The sequence below is a fragment of the Heptranchias perlo genome, chromosome 5 (assembly GCF_035084215.1).
Source record: "Heptranchias perlo isolate sHepPer1 chromosome 5, sHepPer1.hap1, whole genome shotgun sequence".
Classification (NCBI taxonomy): Eukaryota; Metazoa; Chordata; class Chondrichthyes; order Hexanchiformes; family Hexanchidae; genus Heptranchias; species Heptranchias perlo.
Window position 1 is genome coordinate 133,831,539 of NC_090329.1, and position 23,190 is coordinate 133,854,728.

At 46.8% G+C, this 23,190-nt stretch overlaps 1 protein-coding gene across 1 annotated transcript in view; it reads right to left on the reverse strand.

The window, feature by feature from the left end:
- Positions 1-23,190, reverse strand: part of LOC137322210 (dynein axonemal heavy chain 8-like) — a 1,468,904-nt gene that overhangs the window by 588,146 nt on the left and 857,568 nt on the right. The window contains exon 52 of the mRNA XM_067985326.1: positions 11,503-11,744. Coding sequence (XP_067841427.1) covers positions 11,503-11,744 — 242 coding nt within the window. The remainder of the gene's footprint in view (positions 1-11,502; positions 11,745-23,190) is intronic.

A 23,190-nucleotide genomic window follows, 5' to 3' on the forward strand; every position in this document is an offset into this window, starting at 1 on the left:
TGTAGACAAATGTGAGGTCATCCACTTTGGATCAAAAAAGGATCGAACAGGGTACTTTCTAAATGATAAAAAGTTAAAAACAGTGGATGTCCAAAGGGACTTAGGGGTTCAGGTACATAGATCATTGAAGTGTCATGAACAGGTGCAGAAAATAATCAAGAAGGCTAATGGAATGCTGGCTTTTGTATCTAGAGGACTGGAGTACAAGGGGGCAGAAGTTATGCTGCAGCTATACAAAACCCCGGTTAGACCACACCTGGAGTACTGTGAGCAGTTCTGGGCACCGCACCTTCGGAAGGACATATTGGCCTTGGAGGAAGTGCAGCGTAGGTTTACTAGAATGATACTCGGACTTCAAGGGTTAAGTTACGAGGAGAGATTACACAAATTGGGGCTGTATTCTCTGGAGTTTCGAAGGTTAAGGGGTGATCTGATCGAAGTTTATAAGATATTAAGGGGAACGGATAGGGTGGATAGAGAGAAACTATTTCCGCTGGTTGGGGATTTTAGGAGTAGGGGGCACAGTCTAAAAATTAGAGCCAGACCTTTCAGGAGCGAGATTAGAAAACATTTCTACACACAAAGGGTGGTAGAAGTTTGGAACTCTCTTCCGCAAACGGCAATTGATACTAGCTCAATTGCTAAATTTAAATCTGAGATGGATAGCTTTTTGGCAATCAAAGGTATTAAGGAATATGGGCCAAAGGAGGGTATATGGAGTTAGATCACAGATCAGCCATGATCTTATCAAATGGCTGAGCAGGCACGAGGGGCTGAATGGCCTACTCCTGTTCCTATGTTAGCTCGCATCCTAACCCTACCGTGGAGGGCACAGATGAAGAGCTCGAGGGCACAGCTTACATTCGAAGACCGATCCATATACAACAGAACCTTTTAGGTGTACTGAGAAGCCTGACAGAGAGCTTGTGCATAATGGGACAGTGCATGGAGAAGCAAGTTACATAGAATTGCATAGAATGTATGGCCCTGACACAGGCTATTTGCCCGATAGGTCCCTGCTGGTGTTTATTCTCCCTCCCTACTTCATCTAACCCTATCAGCATATCTTTCTATTCCTTTCTCCCTCATTTGATTATTTAGTGTCCCCTTAAATGCTTCTGTGTTTGTCGCCTCAACTACTCCTTGTGGTAGCGAATTCCACATTCTAACCACTCTCTGGGTAAAGAAGTTTCTCTTGAATTATTAGTGACTATCTTATATTTATGGACCCTAGTTCTGGTCTCCCCTGCAAGTGGAAACATCTTCTCTACATCTACCCTATCAAAACTTTTCATAATCTTAAAGACTTCTACCAGATCACCCTCAGTCTTCTCTTTTTTAAAGAAAACAGCCCCAGCCTGCTCAAACTTTTCTGATAGGTATAACCTCTCAGTTCTGGTATCATCCTAGTAAATCTTTTTTCAACCTTCTCCAGTGCCACTATATCCTTTCTATAATATGGAGACTTGGGGGGGGGGGGGGGCGGTTAAATTGGTTAACCCCCAAAAATGGGTGCTGGAATCGCATGATTGCGATCACATAACATTCGTGCTGCCTAATCATTTAAATGGTTGCTGAGTTGGAATTCATTTGGCAACTAACTCTGTGCTGCAGGATAGTGAGGAATGGCTGTGCCTGCGAGAAAACGTGCACCAAGGTTCTTGGACAGTGCACTAGAGGCCTTGGTGGAAGAGGTGGAGGCACGGAGGGGCATCCTTTATCCGCGGGGTGCAGGAGGTCCTCCAGACATATGCTGAAGAGGCAGTGGGAGGAAGTCGCGTAAGAGGTCAATGCCAGGAGCATCGCACCACGCACATGGGTGCAGTGCAGGAAGAAGTTCAATGATTTGACACGAGGGGTCAAGGTGAGTACGTTCAACTGTCATGTGGCATATGCTACCAACTGCACCACTAGCCTCATCCACTGCTCCAGGCACTACAGCCCACCATCACCCACCTACCATCAAAATCTTGCAATCGGTATGCAACTCTTCAAATCAGATGCTTCATCTCGCCCTCACACATTACCATTCTTGCAAGTCACACACCCACAACTCACAGGTCACACACACTGGCAGGTATTCAAGCATGACAGCCACAGCACCCAAACACCTTGCAGGACAATCACTGACACGCTTCCATCTTTCTTGCAGGAGAAGGTGGCGCACAACAGTAGGCAGCAGGAAAGAACTGGGGGAGGATAGACACGTCAACACATCCACACCCCCATGGAGGAGACAGTGGTGTCTATCTTTAGACAGGCCACCGCTGCGGCTGTGGCCACTGGCAGTGCTGGAAGTATCGATGATGAGGGTCTCTGCATACCTAATTCGCCTTCTCGCTTCTCACTTCTCCCCCATCGCACAATCTTTTCTGACTCACGTGCTGCAGATGGTGTGAGCACACGTCTTACTTTCTCCTCTCCCCGCACCACAATTTTACCCGTGTCCCTTTGTCATTTCAGATACCCAAGAACTGGAACTGGCACAGTCAGAGGATGCAGAGGAGGATAACAGTGATGATGCAGGCACACTGTCACTCGATCTTAGACTCGCAGCCACCAGCTCAGAGATTGACACTGCACGTCGTTTAGAGCCTAGGATAGAGGAGGGATCTGTATGTGGTGAGATACCAGGCACAAGGACGGGAGCAGGGGGGGAAACGGATACCGCAGGTGCCAGCTCGTCGGAGGGTGAAGTCGCACACTAGTTCTGCTGCAGATGATGACTTCGATGGGCCAGGCTATGGAAGAAGGCTGATGGGCGTACACAACCAAATGTTTGGTGCACTGGAAAGCCTGCCAGAAATTCTGCATACAATATCAAGGGGCATTGAGGAGTCCAGCTCTAACTTGGTACAGGGCTTTGCGGAGAGCTTGGAGCCCATCCTCACCCACATGGAACAGGTGGTCACCTCCCTCAGCACACCTGTGGAACCCACCATGATGCAGCATCTGATGACCGATGTCACAGCTTCCATTGCAGCACAAACATCTGCCATCCAACGTCTGACTGCTGCCTTGGAAGCACAGACTTCTGCCATCATGGCTCTGGGCACCACTGTTGAAAGGGGCTTCCAGGACGTCACAGCAATTTTTCTCCAACAGATCAACAGGATTGCTGAGGCGCCACCCCTGGAGAGTGGTGGAGGCTCCATGGAAAAGGAACCTGCTATCCTCTCTCAGGATGACAGCATTCCTGCTCCAACCGCTGCCACTCTGCTAGTGCCCTTGCTGTTGCCTGTGAGACAGCCAGGCCAGACTGCTGCAGCCCAGACTGAGATGGTACAGTCAGAAGCCGGGCCCTCCCGACCCAGAGCTGCTTGAGGTCATCCTCCAAGGCCATCAGCACGCTCCTCAATTGAAGGTCAGCAGCCTTCCACCACCCATGCTCCAGCCACTGGGGATGCACCTCGTAGGAGCACAAGGATAGGTAAAGGCACACGAACGACAGGCACTAAGGGAATGCACAAGGGTGAATAGTATCAGTTTGTTTGAATCATTTGATGTGTAAATCTATAAATGTGGTTGTGAATTTGTATTTGGTGTTGGTTTTCATTTCTGCGGTGAGGTGAGAGAGGAAGCAATGTGTAATCATGAGGAGGACGATTTGATGGCCATGTGGGAGAGGAAAGGTCAGGAGTGTGGGACAGTTGGTGAATGGAGAAGTGTCATTGAGGTTACTGGTATCGCTCATTAATCATCTAATCACGCAGAGCCCTGGCAGACAGGGCCTGTCTACCTTGTTGCCTCCCTGCCTCTTCCTCCACTTCCTCCTCCACTTCCTCCTCTTCCTTTGCCTCTTGCTAAAGTTCTCGCTGGATAGGTGGTGGCAAGAGCTGTCCCTTCATAATGGCCAGGTTGTGCAGCATGCAGCATACAACTGGAAATCTTGATACCCACTCAGCTAAGTACTGTAGGGCTCCTCCAGAGCTGGGTGTTGCAGCATACCCGTGGAACCTGACATTATATCTTCGGATTTTGTCGCCAAGGAGCAGCATGTAGATGAGAAATAGATGGGGGCCAAGGGGACTCCAGAGGTAACAATGCGGGAGCAGGAAGAGACGCCATTTCAGGAGATTCCCTGGCTATGATTGGATAGGTAAAAGTGGAACCAGGCAAAGGCAGTCCCACTCAGCTGGACAATGGAGGAAAGGCATTGGAGGATGATGGTGTGGTCAACCATGTCAAAGGCTGTAGACAGTTCAAGAAGGATAAAGAGGGATGGTGTAACAGTCACAGAGGATGTCATTTGTGACTTTGATTAGGGCCGTTTCCATGCTGGGGCAGGAGAGGTTCAAACATGGAGTTGCAGGAAAGATGGACATGGATTTGGGAGGTGACAATACATTCAAGGACTTTGGAGATGAAACGGAGGTTGGAGATGAGTTGGTAGTTTGCAATGACAGATGGGTCAAGTGTATTTTTTTTGAGGAGGAGTTGATGACGGCAGATTTGAAAGGGAAGGGAACTGTTTACAATATTATCTAGCAAGAATGGAATGTTGGCCTTTATCTCAAGGGGGTTTGAACATGAAAGTGAGGAAGTGATGCTTCTATTGTACAGAGCCTAGGTTAGACTCCATCTGGAGTACTGCATTTAGTTTTGGGCCCCGCACCTCAGGAAAGATATATTGGTGTTGGAGGGGGTACAGCGCAGATTCACTAGAATGATACCGGGGTTTAAAAGGTTAAGTTATGAGGACAGGTTGCATATACTTTGTATTTCCTTAAGTTTAGAAGGTGATCCAATCAAGGTGTTAAAAATGATAAAGGGATTCAACAGGCTGGATGCAGAGAACTATTTCCTTTGGTGGAGGAATCCAGAACAAGGGGGTATAATCTTAAAATTAGAGCTAGGCAATTTAGGAGTGAGATCAGGAAGCAGTTTTTCAAACAAAGGGCAGTGAAAATATGGAACCCTTTTCCCCAAACAGCAGTAGGTAAATTGAAATTTTCAAAACTGAGATTGATAGTTGTTTGTTAGGTAAGGATAGGGAGCAGATTGGGCACAAAGAGTTGAGGTGCAGATCAGCCACGATCAAATAGAATGACAGAACAGGCTCAAAGAGCTGAATGGTCTACTCCTGCTCTTATATTTCTCTGTTTATGCCCTTTTCATTTCCTCATTACATTTTCCATATACTTCATGATTTTCTTTAGTATTGTTCATTCTAATTTTTCATATGCCTTCCTTTAAATTTCTATTTAGTTTTAATCCAGACATAGAGAAAATGTTTCCACTTGTGGGGGAGTCCAAAACTAGGTCATAAATGTAAAATAGTTGCTAATAAATCCAATAGGAATTCAGGAGAAACTTCTTTGCCCAAAGAGTGGTAAGAATGTGGAACAAGGAGTAGTTGAGGCAAATAGCATAGATGCATTTAAGGGGAAGCTAGATAAGCACATGAGGGAGAAAGGAATAGAAGGGAATGCTGATAGGGTTAGACGAAGTAGGGAGGGAGGAGGCTCGTGTGGAGCATAAACACTGGCATTGACCAGTTAGGCTGAATGGCCTGTTTCTGTGCTGAAGTTTCGATGTAACTCGATGTAATCTCTGCTATTTATGTACAGTACTCTACTCTTTGATGCACTCCCTTTTTGACATAGGAATATATTTGTATTCTACCATTGCATCTTTGAAGATTTCCCACTGCTGATCTGTTTGCTTGGATGTGGAGATGCCAGTGATGGACTGGGGTGGACAAATGTAAGGAGTCTTACAACACCAGGTTATAGTCCAACAGTTTTATTTGAAATCGCAAGCTTTCGGAGGCTTCCTCCTTCGGCACCTGACAGCACGGTGTGAGGACAACAGTGTGCTGAGAGTTCGGTAAGTGTGGGAGTTTGGTGAAGTGGGGGAAAGAGGTGCTGCTTTGCCTTGCTTTTCCTGCAGAGCGGTAGTGGACCTGAGAGTAGAAGACTGAGATTGTGGAATAAAAGCAGCAGCAGACCTGCACCAAGAGACAACTACTGTGCGACATCACAGGGACTTAACTCCTGGACCTAAGATAAATAAGAAGCAAAAAGTAATCCAAGTGGGACGTCACCAAGGAAGAGGTAAGTGATTGGCTGGTGAGTATTTTCCTGCTGAATTTGTCTAAGGTTAGAGTTTGTGGATTCTCTGGTCTCTGTTGTGTAGTGGGGGACTGCTGTTCAGCAAGGGCCCTTGAGTATACCTTTTTAATTGAAGTGAAATTGGTGGGATTCATTTAATTTGAATTAATTAGTTAAAGGGTAAGTCATGTCAGGACAGCCCAGCCCCGTGTTATGCTCTTCCTGCTCTATGTGGGAAATCAGGGACCCTTCCGGTGTCCCTGACGACCATGTGTGCAGGAAATGCATCCGGCTGCAGCTACTGACAAACCGCATTGCGGCACTGGAGCTGCGGATGGATTCATTAAGGAGCATTCGCGATGCTGAGAACGTCGTGGATAGCACGTTCAGTGAGATGGTCACACCGCAGGTAAAGGTTGTACAGGCAGGAAGTAATTGGGTGACCACCAGGCAGAGTAAGAGGAGCAGGCAGGCAGTGCAGGGGTCCCCTGTGGCCGTCCCCCTCTCAAACAAATATACCGCTTTGGATATTGTTGAGGGGGATGACTTATCAGGGGAAGGCAGCAGCAGCCAACTTCCTGGCACCAGGGGTAGCTCTGCTGCACAGGCTGGGAGGAAAAAGAGTGGAAGAGCTATAGTGGTAGGGGATTCTATCGTAAGGGGAACAGACAGGCGTTTCTGTGGCCGTAAACGTGACTCCAGGATGGTTTGTTGCCTCCCTGGTGCCAGGGTCATGGATGTCACTGAGCGGCTACAGGGCATTCTCAAGGGGGAGGGGGAGCAGGCAGAGGTTGTGGTCCACATTGGGACCAACGACATAGGTAGGAAGGGAGATGAGGTCCTGCATCAAGAATTTAGGGAGCTAGGTAGCAGATTAAAGAGCAGGACCTCAAAGGTTGTAATCTCTGGATTACTCCCAGTGCCACGGGCTAGTGAGTATAGAAATAGGAGGATAGAACAGATGAATGCGTGGCTAAAGAGTTGGTGCAGGAGGGAGGGTTTCAGTTTCCTGGATCACTGGGCCTGCTTCTGGGGAAGGTGGGACTTGTACAAGTCGGACGGGTTGCACCTGAACCAGAGCGGGACAAATATCCTTGCGGGGAGGTTTGCTAGCACTGTTGGGGGGGGTTTAAACTAACTTGGCAGGGGGATGGGATACAGAGTGGAGCTACAATAGGGGGTGATGTGCAGCCAAATATGGAGAAAAAAACAAGTCAGCTTGGAAGACAGGGCAAATATGTAAGGGCAAGGCTGGATGGCATCTATTTTAATGCAAGGAGTCTTGCGAATAAGGAGGATGAACTGAAGGTGTTGATAAACACATGGGAGTATGATATTGTTGCTGTCACAGAGACATGGTTGAGGGAGGGGCAAGACTGGCAGCTCAATATTCCGGGGTACAGAATCTTCAGGCGAGACAGAGGGGGAGGTATAAGAGGAGGGGGGGTCGCAATATTAATTAAAGAATCAATTACTGCCATAAGGAGGGATGATATATTAGCAGGTTCCTCTAATGAGGCCATATGGGTGGAGCTTAAAAACAAAAAGGGGGCAAGCACTTTGATGGGAGTGTACTATAGGCCCCCAAACAGTCAGGGGGAGATCGAGGAACAGATATGTAGGCAAATCTCAGAAAATTGTGCAAATAATAGGGTAATAATAGTGGGGGATTTCAACTTCCCCAATATTAACTGGGATACTCAGAGTGTAAAAGGCTTAGAGGGTACAAAATTCTTAACGTGCATCCAGGAGAGCTTTTTGAGCCAGCATGTAGAAAGTCCGACAAGAGAGGGGGCGGTACTGGACCTAATTCTAGGGAATGTGGCCGGCCAAGTGGAAGAAGTGCTAGTAGGTGAGCACTTTGGTGACAGTGACCATAATTCGGTGAGATTTAAGGTGGTCATGGAAAAGGACAGGGAGGGGCCGGAAATAAAGGTTCTAAATTGGGGGAAGGCCGATTTTAATAGGATAAGGCAGGATCTGGCCAAAATGGACTGGGATCAGCTGCTTGTAGGAAAATCCGCATCGGAGCAATGGGAGTCTTTCAGAAGGGAGATTGAGACCATACAATGGCAACATGTTCCCGTAAAGGTCAAGGGTGGTTCCAAGAACTCCAGGGAACCTTGGATGTCAGGGGATATACGAGAATGGATTAGGGAAAAAAGGAGGGCTTTTGGCAGATACAAAAGGCTAAAGACGGAGGAAGCCCTAGAGGAGTACAAAAAGTGCAGGGGGATACTTAAAAAAGAAATTAGGAGATCAAGGAGGGGCCATGAAATAACACTGGCGAGCAAAATAAAGGAAAATCCTAAGATGTTTTATAAGTATATTAAGGGTAAGAGGATGACTAGGGAAAAAATAGGGCCCATTAGGGACAAAAATGGCAATCTGTGTGTGGAGCCGGCAGATGTAGGAGGGGTTCTAAATGAATTTTTTGCATCTGTTTTCACGATGGAGAAGGACGATGTAGACATAGAAATACGGCAGGGGGACTGTGATATACTCGAACATATTAACATCGAGCAGGAGGAGGTATTGGCAGTTTTAGCAGGCCTAAAAATGGATAAATCCCCAGGCCCGGACGAAATGTATCCCAGGCTACTGTGTGAGGCAAAGGAGGAGATTGCGGGGGCTCTGACACATATATTCAGAACCTCTCTGGCCACAGGGGATGTGCCAGAGGACTGGAGAACCGCTAATGTAATACCATTATTCAAGAAGGGGAGTAGGGAAAAACCGGGGAACTACAGGCCAGTGAGCCTAACATCAGTGGTAGGAAAATTATTGGAAAAAATTCTGAAGGACAAAATTAGTCTCCACTTGGAGAAGCAAGGATTAATCAGGGATAGTCAACATGGCTTTGTCAAGGGAAGATCATGTCTGACTAATTTGATTGAATTTCTTGAGGGGGTGACTAGGCGTGTGGATGAGGGTAACACAGTGCATGTGGTATACATGGATTTCAGTAAGGCCTTCGATAAAGTCCCCCACAGGAGACTGGTCAAGAAGGTACGAGCCCATGGAATCCAGGGTGCCTTGGCACTTTGGATACAAAACTGGCTTAGTGGCAGAAGGCAGAGGGTGATGGTCGAAGGTTGTTTTTGTGACTGGAAGCCTGTGGCCAGTGGGGTACCACAGGGATCGGTGCTGGGTCCCTTGCTGTTCGTGGTCTACAATAATGACTTGGATATGAATGTAAAAGGTATGATCAGTAAGTTCGCTGATGATACAAAGATTGGTAGGGTGGTAAATAGCGAGGAGGATAGCCTCAGTCTGCAGGACGATATAGATGGGTTGGTCAGATGGGCGGAACAGTGGCAAATGGAATTTAACCCGGAAAAGTGCGAGGTGATGCACTTTGGAGGGACTAGCAAGGCAAGGGAATACACAATGAATGGGAGGACCCTAGGCAAGACAGAGGGTCAGAGGGATCTTGGTGTGCAAGTTCACAGATCCCTGAAGGCGGCGGAACAGGTAGATAAGGTGGTAAAGAAGGCATATGGGATACTTGCCTTTATTAGCCGAGGCATAGAATATAAGAGCAAGGAGGTTATGATGGAGCTGTATAAAACACTGGTTAGGCCACAGCTCGAGTACTGTGTGCAGTTCTGGTCGCCACACTACAGGAAGGATGTGATCGCTTTGGAGAGGGTGCAGAGGAGATTCACCAGGATGTTACCAGGGCTGGAGCGCTTCAGCTATGAAGAGAGACTGGGAAGATTGGGTTTGTTTTCCTTGGAGCAGAGGAGGCTGAGGGGGGACATGATTGAGGTGTACAAAATTATGAGGGGCACAGATAGGATGGATACTAAGGAGCTTTTTCCCTTCGTTGAGGGTTCTATAACAAGGGGACATAGATTCAAGGTAAAAGGCGGGAGGTTTAGAGGGGATTTGAGAAAGAACTTTTTCACCCAGAGGGTGGTTGGAGTCTGGAACTCACTGCCTGAAAGGGTTGTGGAGGCAGGAACCCTCACAACATTCAAGAAGCATTTGGATGAGCACTTGAAATGCCATAGCATACAAGGCTACGGACCAAATGCTGGAATATGGGATTAGAGTAGACAGGGCTGATGGCCGGCGCGGACACGATGGGCCGAAGGGCCTCTATCCGTGCTGTATGACTCTATGACTCTATGACTCTATAACCTGGTGTTGTAAGACTCCTTAGATCTGTTTGCTAACTTTTTTGCCCAGTTAATTTGGCCTAGATCCCTTATCTCGCGAAGCTTTTCCTTGTTAAAGTCGAGCACCCATATTTTTAACCTTCATTATCCTTTTCTATTTTTCCAGTTAACTTAAATTTATTGTGGTTGTTATTCCCAATTGCTCTCCTACTTTCATCAGCATTTTCCCCACTTCATTTCCCAGAACTAAATCAAATTCTAAATCAAGCAATAGTTCTTTCCTTGTTGGACTAGTAACATACTAATTTAGAATGCAGTCCTGTATGGAGGTCCCCAAATCCTGAGTTCCCAGCAACATCTGCGAGTGTGCATGTGGAAGGCACCAGATTGTGATGGAAACTACAGTACTGCCAATACAAGGCAGAAATGGGCCCTACCCCAGAATCCACCTCCATAAATACCAGTATGCTTACTTTCAGCTCAAAGCCTTTTTCTTTCTCTTTCTCTGATAATAAAATACTTTTATTTCAGGTAAACCTTCTAATTCTATTCCAACAGTTTTAATTATCCTGCTCTCACACTGCAGTCTCAAGTCTGGACTTTACCCACCGTCATGCGTATTAGTTTAAATCCATCACCACTGACCTATTTACCCACTCCGCAAGACCAGTGATGTAATTTTGCTTCAGCTGAAGACCGTCCCTTCGGTATTGCGTTCCCTTGTTTCAGAACTTACTCCAATACCCCAAGAATGTGACTCCTTCTCTCCTGTACCAGGCCTTTCCTCCGTCACACTCCTGGGCCATGGGAGCCTTCCTATCTTTGCCAGATTTTCCATACTTCCCTCCTCCTCTGCTAATCTGATGGACCCATCTTTTGTTTCTATACTTGCCCCATTATCACCCCATTTTGCCTTGCACCATCATCACTTTTGTCATTTAATCACTCCCGCCCACCACCCCATCACATACCTCTCCCTTTTGTTCTTTTCCTGCCCCCTCCCCCTTTTTCCTGCTCTGCACTTGATTAAAAGCTGTTCTTCTTTTATAACTTCCAGTTCTGAGGAAAGATCATCGACCTGAAATGTTAACTCTGATTCTCTCTCCACAAATGCTGCCTGAGTTGCTGAGTGTTTCCAGCATTTTCTGTTTTTACCTCAAATGTATTTCTATCATTGTTTACAACATGGACCATGACTTTTGGCTGCTCTTCCTCTCTTTTCAGAAGTTGTTTCACCTGGTTTATACAAGCACTCTTCTCCCTAAGCATCACAGATACTTATTGAGCATCAAAAGCATCTTCTTCATATGTAATGAGGCTGTTACCTTCAAAATTGGCTTCCAGCTGAGAGCAGAAGAGCTGATGTAGACCATCCCCATTCTGGACACTGTGGCTGGAGATGCATTCTCAATGTTGTGTACTTCAAACAATAATTTACAGGAAGGAGCCATTGGAATACGGTCACCATTAGCCAAAGTTAATGTCTTGTTATCATCCAGTACGGAATTTAAATTTTCTATCCAAATAGCATCTACTGGACCATCCAGAATTATCCAGATATTCTCACCTAGAAACCAAATTGTACAACAACCACACAAAGATATCAACAGTCAATAAGTGGATTCTAATATAATTCACTTGCACACTAAATCATTAGACATGAGTTAGATTTTAGATCATTTCAGAATCAAATCCCGTAATCAGATTTTATTACAATTACTTTACAGGATTGGAATTTAATTCCGAATTAGTTTCATTCTACCAAGTGCACTACACCTTAGTTCTGTTAGTAAAAATTAAAATTTGTTGGTAATAATTATCAACATTACCAAACTTCCATCTTTGCAGAAACAAGAAAAACTCATCTGATACAGGTGCAGCAGTAATAACAGAAGAGCAGATTATTATATTTCGGCGAGCTTTCTCTTGTCCCTCTGCCATTTTATCGAGCTTTCTGTGGCTCTTCGACCGAAGTTATGGCAGATGAGGTGGAGAACCTGAGAAATTCACCCCTCTGACTGTAAAGGCCCAATTTAAACCATGTCTGCCCGACGAGAATGGGGTGGGTGAGTGGTTAAAATAGCGGTCACGTACTTACTGTTGCATTCCGACGCCTCCCGCTTGTCACCATTTTAATCACAGAGTTTTTTGGATTCAGGGCGGGCATCCGCCAAAGGCAGGGGCCTTGTGAGTATATTAAAATCTATGACATAATTAGCACACTGATGCCATTTTAACTGAAAATCGCAGAAATCCCAGCTAGTGCTGGCCGGCCAGTAGCACCTGATGGGATTGGTATCTCAGAGCCACTGAAGCTGTATAGAAAGGAGCACTCAACTGCAGGTCAGTGCATCATTCAGCCCCTCGTGTCTGCTCCGCCATTTGATAAGATCATGGCTGATCTGTGATCGAACTCCACAGACCTGCTTTTGGCCCATATCCCTTAATACGTTTGGTTGCCAAAAAGCTATCTATCTCAGATTCAAATTTGGCAATTGAGCCAGTATCCTCAGTAAGCTTTCTGTGCTTATAATGGGTGCCATTATTACGAGTTTCATTTGGATGGAGGAACACGGAGGACGAGGAGCAGCAGCATCAACCAGCATCAGCAGCAACTGGGTTTATCAGAAGACAGCAGGTGAGGGAGGTTGCTCTTAAGAGGCCTGGACGAAATATCCGGAGTCATGAGTTCAGATCCCGCCATGGCAGCTGGCGAATTTAAATTCAATTAATTAAATTCAATTAATCAAGTAAAAATCTGGAATTAAAATACTAGTATCAGTAATGGTGGCCATGAAACTACCGGATTGTCGTAAAAACCCAGCTGGTTCACTAATGTCCTTTAGGGAAGGAAACCTGCCGTCCTTACCCGGTCTGGCCGATATGTGACTCCAGACCCACAGCAATGTGGTTGATTCTTAATTGCCATCTGAAATGGCCTAGCAAGCCACTCAGTTGTAAAATCTCGCTATGAAAAGTCATAATAAGAATAAAACCGGACGGACCACTAGGCACTGGACATGACAACGGCAAACCAAGCCCAGTCGACCCTGCAAAGTCCTCCTCACTAACATCTGGGAACTTGTGCCGAAATTGGGAGAGCTGTACCACAGACCAGTCAAACAACAGCCTGACATAGCCATACTCACAGAATCATACCTTTCAGCCAACGTCCCTGACTCTTCCATCACCATCTCTGGGTATGTCCTGTCCCACCAGCAGGACAGACTGACCAGAGGTGGCGGTACAGTGATATACAGTCAGGAGGGAATGGCCCTGGGAGTCCTCAGCATTGACTCTGGACCCCATGAAATCTCATGGCATCAGGTCAAACATGGGCAAGGAAACCTCCTTCTGATTACTACCTACCATCCTCCCTCAGCTGATGAATCAGTCCTCCTCCATGTTGAGCACCACTTGGAGGAGGCACTGAGGGTAGCGAGGGCACAGAATGTACTCTGGGTGGGGGACTTCAATGTCCATCACTGAGAATGACTCGGTAGCACCACTACTGACTGAACTGGCTGAGTCCAGAAGGACATAGCTACCAGACTGGGCCTGCGGCAGGTGGTGAGCGAACCAACACGAGGGAAAAACTTACTTGACCTCGTCCTCACCAATCTACCTGTGGCAATTGCATCTGTCCATGACAGTATTGGTAGGAGTGACCACCGCACAGTCCTCGTGGAGATGAAATCCCGTCTTCGCACTGAGGACACCATCCATCGTGTTGTGTGGCACTACCACTGTGCCAAATGGGATAGATTCAGAACAGATCTAGCAGCTCAAAACTGGGCATCCATGAGGCGCTGTGGGCCATCAGCAGCAGCAGAATTGTATTCCAGCACAATCTGTAACCTCATGGCCTAGCATATTCCTCACTCTACCATGACCAACAAGCCAGGGGATCAACCCTGGTTCAATGAGGAGTGTAGAAGAGCATGCCAGGAGCAGCACCAGGTGTACCTAAAAATGAGGTGCCAACCTGGTGAAGCTACAACTCAGGACTACATGCATGTTAAACAGCGGAAGCAACATGCTATAGACAGAGCTAAGCGATTCCACAACCAACGGATCAGATCAAAGCTCTGCAGTCCTGCCACATCCAGTCGTGAATGGTGGTGGACAATTAAACAATTAACGGGAGGAGGAGGCTCTGCATACATCCCCATCCTCAATGATGGCGGAGTCCAGCATGTGAGTACAAAAGACAAGTCTGAAGCGTTTGCAACCATCTTCAGCCAGAAGTGCCGAGTGGATGATCTATCTCGGCCTCCTCCCAATATCCCCACCATCACAGAAGCCAGTCTTCAGCCAATTCGATTCACTCCACGTGGTATCAAGAAACGGCTGAGTGCACTGGATACAGCAAAGGCTATGGGCCCTGACAACATCCCGGCTGTAGTGCTGAAGACTTGTGCTCCAGAACTAGCTGCGCCTCTAGCCAAGCTGTTCCAGTACAGCTACAACACTGGCATCTACCTGACAATGTGGAAAATTGCCCAGGTATGTCCTGCCCACAAAAAGCAGGACAAATCCAATCCGGCCAATTACCGACCCATCAGTCTGCTCTCAATCATCAGCAAAGTGATGGAAGGTGTCGTCGACACTGCTATCAAGCAGCACTTACTCACCAATAACCTGCTCACCGATGCTCAGTTTGGGTTCTGCCAGGACACTTGGCTCCAGACCTCATTACAGCCTTGGTCCAAACATGGACAAAAGAGCTGAATTCCAGAGGTGAGGTCAGAAATGGGGATGTTCACTGATGATTGCAGTGTTCAGTTCCATTCTCAACCCCTCAAATAATAAAGCAGTCCGAGCCCGCATGCAGCAAGACCTGGACAACATCCAGGCTTGGGCTCATAAGTGGCAAGTAACATTCACGCCAGATAAGTGCCAGGCAATGACCATCTCCAACAAGAGAGAGAGTCTAACCACCTCCCCTTGACATTCAATGGCATTACCATCACTGAATCCCCCACCATCAACATCCTGGAGTCACCATTGACCAAAAACTTAACTGGACCAGCCGCATAAATACTGTGGCTACGAGAGCAGGTCAGAGGCTGGGTATTCTGCGGTGAGTGACTCACCTCCTGACTCCCCAAAGCCTTTCCACCATCTACAAGGCATAAGTCAGGAGTGTGATGGAATACTCTCCACTTGCTTGGATGAGTGCAGCTCCAACAACACTCAAGAAGCTCGACACCATCCAAGATAAAGCAGCCCGCTTGATTGGCACCCCATCCACCACCCTAAACATTCACTCCCTTCACCACCGGTGCACAATGGCTGCAGTGTGTACCATCCACAGGATGCAATGCAGCAACTCGCCAAGGCTTCTTCGACAGCACCTCCCAAACCCGCGACCTCTTCCACCTAGAAGGACAAAAGCAGCAGGCACATGGGAACAACACCACCTGCACGTTCCCCTCCAAGTCACACACCAACCCGACTTGGAAATATATCGCCGTTCCTTCATCGTCGCTGGGTCAAAATCCTGGAACTCCCTTCCTAACAGCACTGTGGGAGCACCGTCACCACACGGGCTGCAGCGGTTCAAGAAGGCGGCTTACCACCACCTTCTCAAGGGCAACTAGGGATGGGCAATAAATGCCGGCCTCGCCAGCGATGCCCACATCCCATGAACGAATAAAAAAAAACACACTGGGTGTACAGGCCGAGAGTCACTTTCTTGGATCTTTCTGAAAGCAGTGCATCAGGAGGCTGCATTTCTCTAAGCTAGGTGTCGGAGACGTCTGCAACCAGCTGGAACAGGGTCTGCTGCCTCCTGGACCAGAGGGTCAAGCTTTGCCAATGGCTGTGAAAGTGACCACAGCCCTTAACTTCTTCCCCACACCTTTCAGTGTGCTACAAAAGACATTAGCCGCATGTGCCAGTCTTCAGCATACAACTGCCTTAAGGAGGTCACTGAGACCCTTTCTTTTGGGCTCAGTAGTATATCACATTCGTCATTGACCGCACGCATGTTGTTATCAGGGTACCAGAACACCAACCAGCAGCATTTGTCAATAGAAAAGGCTACTACACCATTAGTATTCACAGAAACAGGATCATACAAGATATCCAGGCAACTATCATAACGCATTTATCCTGCGATAGTTTGTTGTCTCCCCAATATTCAACCCTCCCAGATGGCTGCTGGAGGATAAGGGATGCTACCTTTAGATGTACCTCATGACACCTCTCCACAACCCCACAATGTCTGAGCAACACAGATATAATGAAAGGCAGGTTGGCTTGATTGGCACCCCATCCACCACCTTAAACATTCACTCCCTTCACCACCGGCGCACAGTGGCTACAGTGTGTACCATCCATAGGATGCACTGCAGCAACTCGCCAAGTCTTCTTCGACAGCACCTCCCAAACCCGCGACCTCTACCACCTAGAAGGACAAGAGCAGCAGGCACATGGGAACAACACCACCTGCACATTTCCCTCCAAGTCACAAACCATCCCGACTTGGAAATATATCGTCGTTCCTTCATCGTCGCTGGGTCAAAATCCTGGAACTCCCTTCCTAACAAGATAAAGCAGCCCGCTTGATTGGCACCCCATCCACCACCCTAAACATTCACTCCCTTCACCACCGGCGCACTGTGGCTGCAGTGTGCACCATCCACAGGATGCACTGCAGCAACTTGCCAAGGCTTCTTCGACAGCACCTCCCAAACCCGCGACCTCTACCACCTCGAAGGACAAGGGCAGCAGGCGCATGGGAACCACACCACCTGCACGTTCCCCTCCAAGTCACACACCATCCCGACTTGGAAATATATCGCCGTTCCTTCATTGTCGCTGGGTCAAAATCCTGGAACTCCCTTCCGAACAGCACTGTGGGAGAACCGTCACCACACGGACTGCAGCGGTTCAAGAAGGCGGCTCACCACCACCTTCTCAAGGGAATTAGGGATGGGCAATAAATGCCGGCCTCGCCAGCGATGCCCACATCCCATGAACGAATAAAAAAAAAGGTTCATTTCTGAGCACATCATAGGGATGTTCAGTTATGTCAACAAGTCTGGGAGCTCCCTACAATATGCTCAGGAACAGTCTCCCACATCGTAATGAGGTACTGAATACTGCACAACCAAGCAATACAGAGGTGCCTGCATTCGGAGGATGCACAGCAGCAGCAGAAGTCCTCATCCGAGGAGGTACATCAAGAGAAGATAAGAAAGCAGCAGAAGAAGGAGGGCCACCTCAACGCCTTGCAGCAAGAGATGTGAGGGATCAGCTCATTGTTCAGCGCTATCTTCTTCTGCCCTGATAACTTACAGAGTCCCTCTGCTTAGCAGACCTTGTTACATCCTTCATCACTCCCTTAATCCTGAATTAAAGAACATTGAAAGCATTCAGACAGCTTCTTTATCAATGACAATGCAGACTCAGAAGTTGCTATTAAACTGCAGACCAATGTGCGAAATGTGATGAAGGTGATTCATTTAATGGCAAATATAACAATTGCCTTCCATTCATTTCTCACTCAAGTGATCAACCCAGATTGCTTTTCTTAAAACAATAAATGCTCACATCCCGAGTGCAGTGGGCACGGAGTGAGTAGCTTGAGATTTTGGTAAGTGTGGGAGTTCGGTGAAGTGGGGGAAGGAGGTGCTGCTTTGCCTTGCTTTTCCTAACTTTTTCTGCAGACCGGCGGCGGACCTGAGCAGCAGCAGACCGAGAGCGGGGATAAAGGCAGCAGCAGATCGAGAGTGGGGATAAAAGCAGCAGCAGACCTGCATCAAGAGAAACCTGCAGTGTGACGTCACAGGTGAGACAGGTAAGTGGTTGGTAGTGACTGTGGGCTAAGTTTTAAGTTAACATATAGCATATAACTAAATTTTAAAAACTAAAATTAATTTAATTAATCTAATAAATTAAACGAGGTAAATAATTTGATTAACACTAAATTAATTAATTAAATAAATAAAATAATGGGAGAACAGGAGATGTGTTGCTGCTGCAACATGTGGGAGTTTGTGGACATTTTTGTCCAGGGCGTCTACATCTGCAGTAAATGTCTGTGGCTCGAGGAACTTCGGCTGCGAGTTGAGGAGCTCGAGTCCGAGCTTCGTGGCTCAAAGATTGGTGTGGGAGAAGTGGGTTTCGATTCGTGGGGCACTGGTACTGGGGAAAGAGAGAGCTATTCCGTTGGGACGGACTACACCTGAACCATGCTGGGACCAGAGTTCCAGCGAATCAGGGAGGGAGAAAGCTATCTGGACCTTTTCCTCCAGGAGGCTACCACACCCCTTCGATTAAATACTTTAGAATTGACATGTGGTCAGGGACAGGAGAGTGTGACTGCGAGTGAGGCAGGTACGGGGATCCAGGAGGTAGTGTTGCAGGAACCTCAGTCCCAGTGTTTGTCCAATAGATTTGAGGTTCTTGCAACCCTTGTGGACAAGTGCGGGGACTGCGGGGAGGACGAGCAAACTGACCACGACACTGTAGTACAGGAAGCCATTCAAGTGGGGGCAGTAAAAAGGAAGATGGTTGCAGTTGGCGACAGTATAGTTAGGGGGATAGACACTGTTCTCGACAGCCAGGAGTATGAGTCCCAAAGGCTTTGTGGCCTACCCGGTGCCAGGGTTAAGGACATCTCCTCCGGGTTGTAGAAGAACTTGGAGTGGGAGGGGCAGGATCCAGTTGTCGTGGTCCACGTAGGTACCAACGACGTAGGTAGGACTAAGAAAAAGGTTCTGCTAAGAGAGTTTGAGCAGCTAGGGACTAAATTAATAAGCAGAACCACAAAGGTAATAATCTCTGGATTATTACCTGAGCCACGAGCAAATTGGCATAGGGTCAATAAGATCAGAGAGATGAATTCGTGGCTCAAAGATTGGTGTGGGAGAAGTGGGTTTCTATTCGTGGGGCACTGGCACTGGGGAAAGAGGGAGCTTTTCCGTTGGGACGGACTACAACTGAACCATGCTGGGACCAGAGTTCTAGCGAATCAAATAACGAGGGAGGTAGATAGGGCTTTAAACCAAATAAGGTTGGGGAGAGTCCTGGTGGTGAGAAATCTAGAATGCAAAAGAGAAAAGACAAAGAAGCAGTGCAGGAAAGTGATTCGGGTAAGGATAACCAAACTGTGTCAGGAAGGGACACAGCGTACAAACAAAAGAGTGCACGAACAAATAGGGTCCGGGTAAGAAAAAATGGTAAAAAGAAAAATAGGGCCACAGTACAAAAAAATGTTAAGATGTCTGAAAATTTTAAAAGACAAATCTAAAGGCACTGTATCTGAATGCATGGAGCATTCGTAATAAGGTAGACGAATTAACAGCACAAATAGGTGTACATAAGAACATAAGAAATTTGAGCAGGAGTAGGCCAATCGGCCCCTCGAGCCTGCTGCGCCATTCAATAAGATCATGGCTGATCTGATCCCAACCACAAATCTGAAGAACACAAGAAGTAGGAGCAGGACCCGGCCACACAGCCCCTGGGCCCTCTCCGCCACCCACAGGGCATTGACCGATCCGAACACAGCTTCATGTCCAATTTCCTGCCCGCTCCGCATAACCCCTAATTCCCTTTACTTCTCGAAAACTGTCGATTTCTGTTCTAAATTATCTGATGATGTAGCTTCCACAGCAACACTGGGGGAGAGAGAGAGCAACACTGGGGGAGAGAGAGAGAAACACTGGGGAGAGAGAGAGATATAAATACTGGGGGGGGGGGGGCGGAGAGGGAAACACTGCGGGGAGAGAGAGTGAGAAACACTGGGAAGAGAGAGAGAGAGACAAACACTGGGGCGGGGGGAGAGAGAAACTCTTGGGGAAAGAGAGAGAGAAAAACACTGGGGAGAGAGAGAGAGCGGAACACTATGGGTCGAGAGAGAGAGAGAGAAAAAGAAACACTGGGGGGAGAGAGAGAGAGAGAAACACTGGGGAGAGAGAGAGAGAGAAACTCTGGGCGGAGAGAGAGAGAGAGAGAGAGAGAAACACTCGGGGGGAGAGAGAGAGAGAAACAATGGGGGGAGAGAAAGACACAGTGAGAAAAACTGGGGTGAGAGGGAGAGAGAAATACTGAAGGAGAGAGAGAGAAACACTGGGGGAGAGAGAGAGCAACACTGGGGGAGAGAGAGCAACACTGGGGGAGAGAGAGAGCTACACTGGGGGAGAGAGAGAGCTACACTGGGGGAGAGAGAGAGCAACACTGGGGGAGACAGAGAGAAAAACACTGGGGGAGACAGAGAGAAAAACCCTGGGGGAGACAGAGAGAAAAACACTGGGGGGAGAGGGAGAGAGAGAAAAACTGGATACGATATAATTGCGATTACGGAGACATGGCTGCAGGGTGACCAAAGCTGGGAGCTGAATATCCAAGGGTATTCAATATTTAGGAAGGACAAGCAAAAAGGAAAAGGAGGTGGGGTCGTGGTGGGAGTAAAGGATGAAATCAGAGCAATAGTGAGAAAGGATATTGGCTCAGAAAATCAAGATGTGGAATCAGTCTGGGTGGAGTTAAGAAGCACCAAGGGGCAGGAAACACAGGTGGGAGTTGTCTTTAGGCCTCCAAACAGTAGTGGTAATGTAGGAGATGGCATCAAACAGGAAATTAGAGATGCATGTAACAAGGGTACTACAGTAATCATGGGTGACTTTAATCGACATATAGACTGGCCAAACCAAATTAGCAATAATACTGTGGAGGATGAATTCCTGGAGTGTGTACGAGATGGTTTTTTAGACCAGTACATTGAGGAGCCAACCAGGGAACAGGCAATCCTAGATTGGGTATTGTGCAATGAGAAGGGGTTAATTAATAATCTTGTTGTGTGGGGTCCTTTCGGAAAGAGTGACCATAACACGATAGAATTCTTCATTAAGATGGAAAGTGAAGTAGTACAATCCAAAACTGGGGTCCTAAATCTACACAAAGGAAACAATGAAGGTATGAGGAGTGAGTTGGCTATGATAGATTGGGAAGCTTCATTAAAAGGCATGACGGTGGATAGGCAATGGCTAACATTTAAGGAACGAATGCATGAATTGAAACAATTAGACATTCCTTTCTGGTGCAAAAACACAAAAGGAAAAGCGACCCAACCATGGCTAACAAAAGAAATTAAGGATAGTATTAGATCCAAAGGGGAGTCATATGAAGTTGCCAGAAAAAGTAGCAAGCCTGAGAATTGGGAGCAGTTTAGAATTCAGCAAAAAAGGCCCAAGAGATTGATTAAGAGGGGAAAATAGAGTATGAAAGTAAACTTGCAAGGAACATAAAAGTGAACTGTGAAAGCTTCTACAAGTAGGTAAAAAGAAAAAGATTAGTGAAGACAAATGTAGGTCCTTTACAGTCAGAAAAGGGAGAACAAGGAAATGGCAGAGCAATTAAACAAATACTTTGGTTCTGTCTTCACGGAAGAGGACACAAATAACTTCCCAGAAATGCTAGGGAACCAAGGGACTAGTGAGAAGGAGGAATTAAAGGAAATTAGTATTAGTAAAAAAATAGTACTGGAGAAATAAATGGGCCTGAAAGCCGATAAATCCCCAGGGCCTGATAATCTGCATCGCAGGGTACTAAAAGAGGTAGCCATGGAAATAGTGGATGCATTGGTTGTCATCTTCCACAAATTCGATAGATTATGGAACAGTTCCTGCAGATTGGAGGGTGGCAAATGTAACCCCACTATTTAAAAAAGGAGGGAGAGAGAAAACAGGGAACTACAGGCCAGTTAGCCTAACATCAGTAGTGGGGAAAAGGATAGAGTCTATTATAAAGGACATGATAACAGGACACTTAGAAAATATCAACAGGATTAGACAAAGTCAACATGGATTTATGAAAGGGAAATCGTGTTTGACAAACGTACTGGAGTTTTTTGAGGATGTAACTGGTAGAATAGATAAGGGAGAACCAGTGGATGTGGTTATTTGGATTTTCAGAAGGCCTTTGATAAAGTCCCACATAAGAGGTTAGTGCAAAATTAAAGCAAATGGGATTGAGGGTAACATACCGGCATGGATTGAAAATTGGTTAACAGACAAGAAACAGAGAGTAGGAATAAATGGGAGTTTTTCGGGGTGGGCGGGAGTACTGCATGGATCAGTGCTCGGGCCCCAGCTAGTCACAATGTATATCAATGATTTGGATGAGGGAACCAAATCTAATATTTCCAAGTTTGCTGACAACACAAAACTAGGTGGGATCGTGAGTTGTGAGGAGGATGCAAAGAGGATTTAAGGCAATTTTGACAAGTTCAGTGAGTGGGCAAATACATGACAAATGCAATATAATGTGGATAAATGTGAAGTTATCTACTTCGGAAGGAAAAACAGAAAGGCAGAGCATTACTTAAATGGTGATAGATTGGGAAATGTTGATGTACAAAGGGACCTGGGTGTCCTTGTACACCAGTCACTGAAAGCAAACATGCAGGTGCAGCAAGCAGTTAGGAAGGCAAATAGTATGTTCATAGAATCATAGAATCATAGAAGTTACAACATGGAAACAGGACCTTCGGCCCAACATGTCCATGTCGCCCAGTTTATACCACTAAGCTAGTCCCAATTGCCTGCACTTGGCCCATATCCCTCGATACCCATCTTACCCATGTAACTGTCCAAATGCTTTTTAAAAGACAAAATTGTACCCGCCTCTACTACTGCCTCTGGCAGCTCGTTCCAGACACTCACCACCCTTTGAGTGAAAAAATTGCCCCTCTGGACCCTTTTGTATCTCTCCCCTCTCACCTTAAATCTGTGCCCCCTCGTTATAGACTCCCCTACCTTTGGGAAAAGATTTTGACTATCGACCTTATCTATGCCCCTCATTATTTTATAGACTTCTATAAGATCACCCCTTAACCTCCTACTCTCCAGGGAAAAAAGTCCCAGTCTGTCTAACCTCTCCCTGTGAGTCAAACCATCAAGCCCCGGTAGCATCCTAGTAAATCTTTTCTGCACTCTTTCTAGTTTAATAATATCCTTTCTATAATAGGGTGACCAGAACTGTACACAGTACTCCAAGTG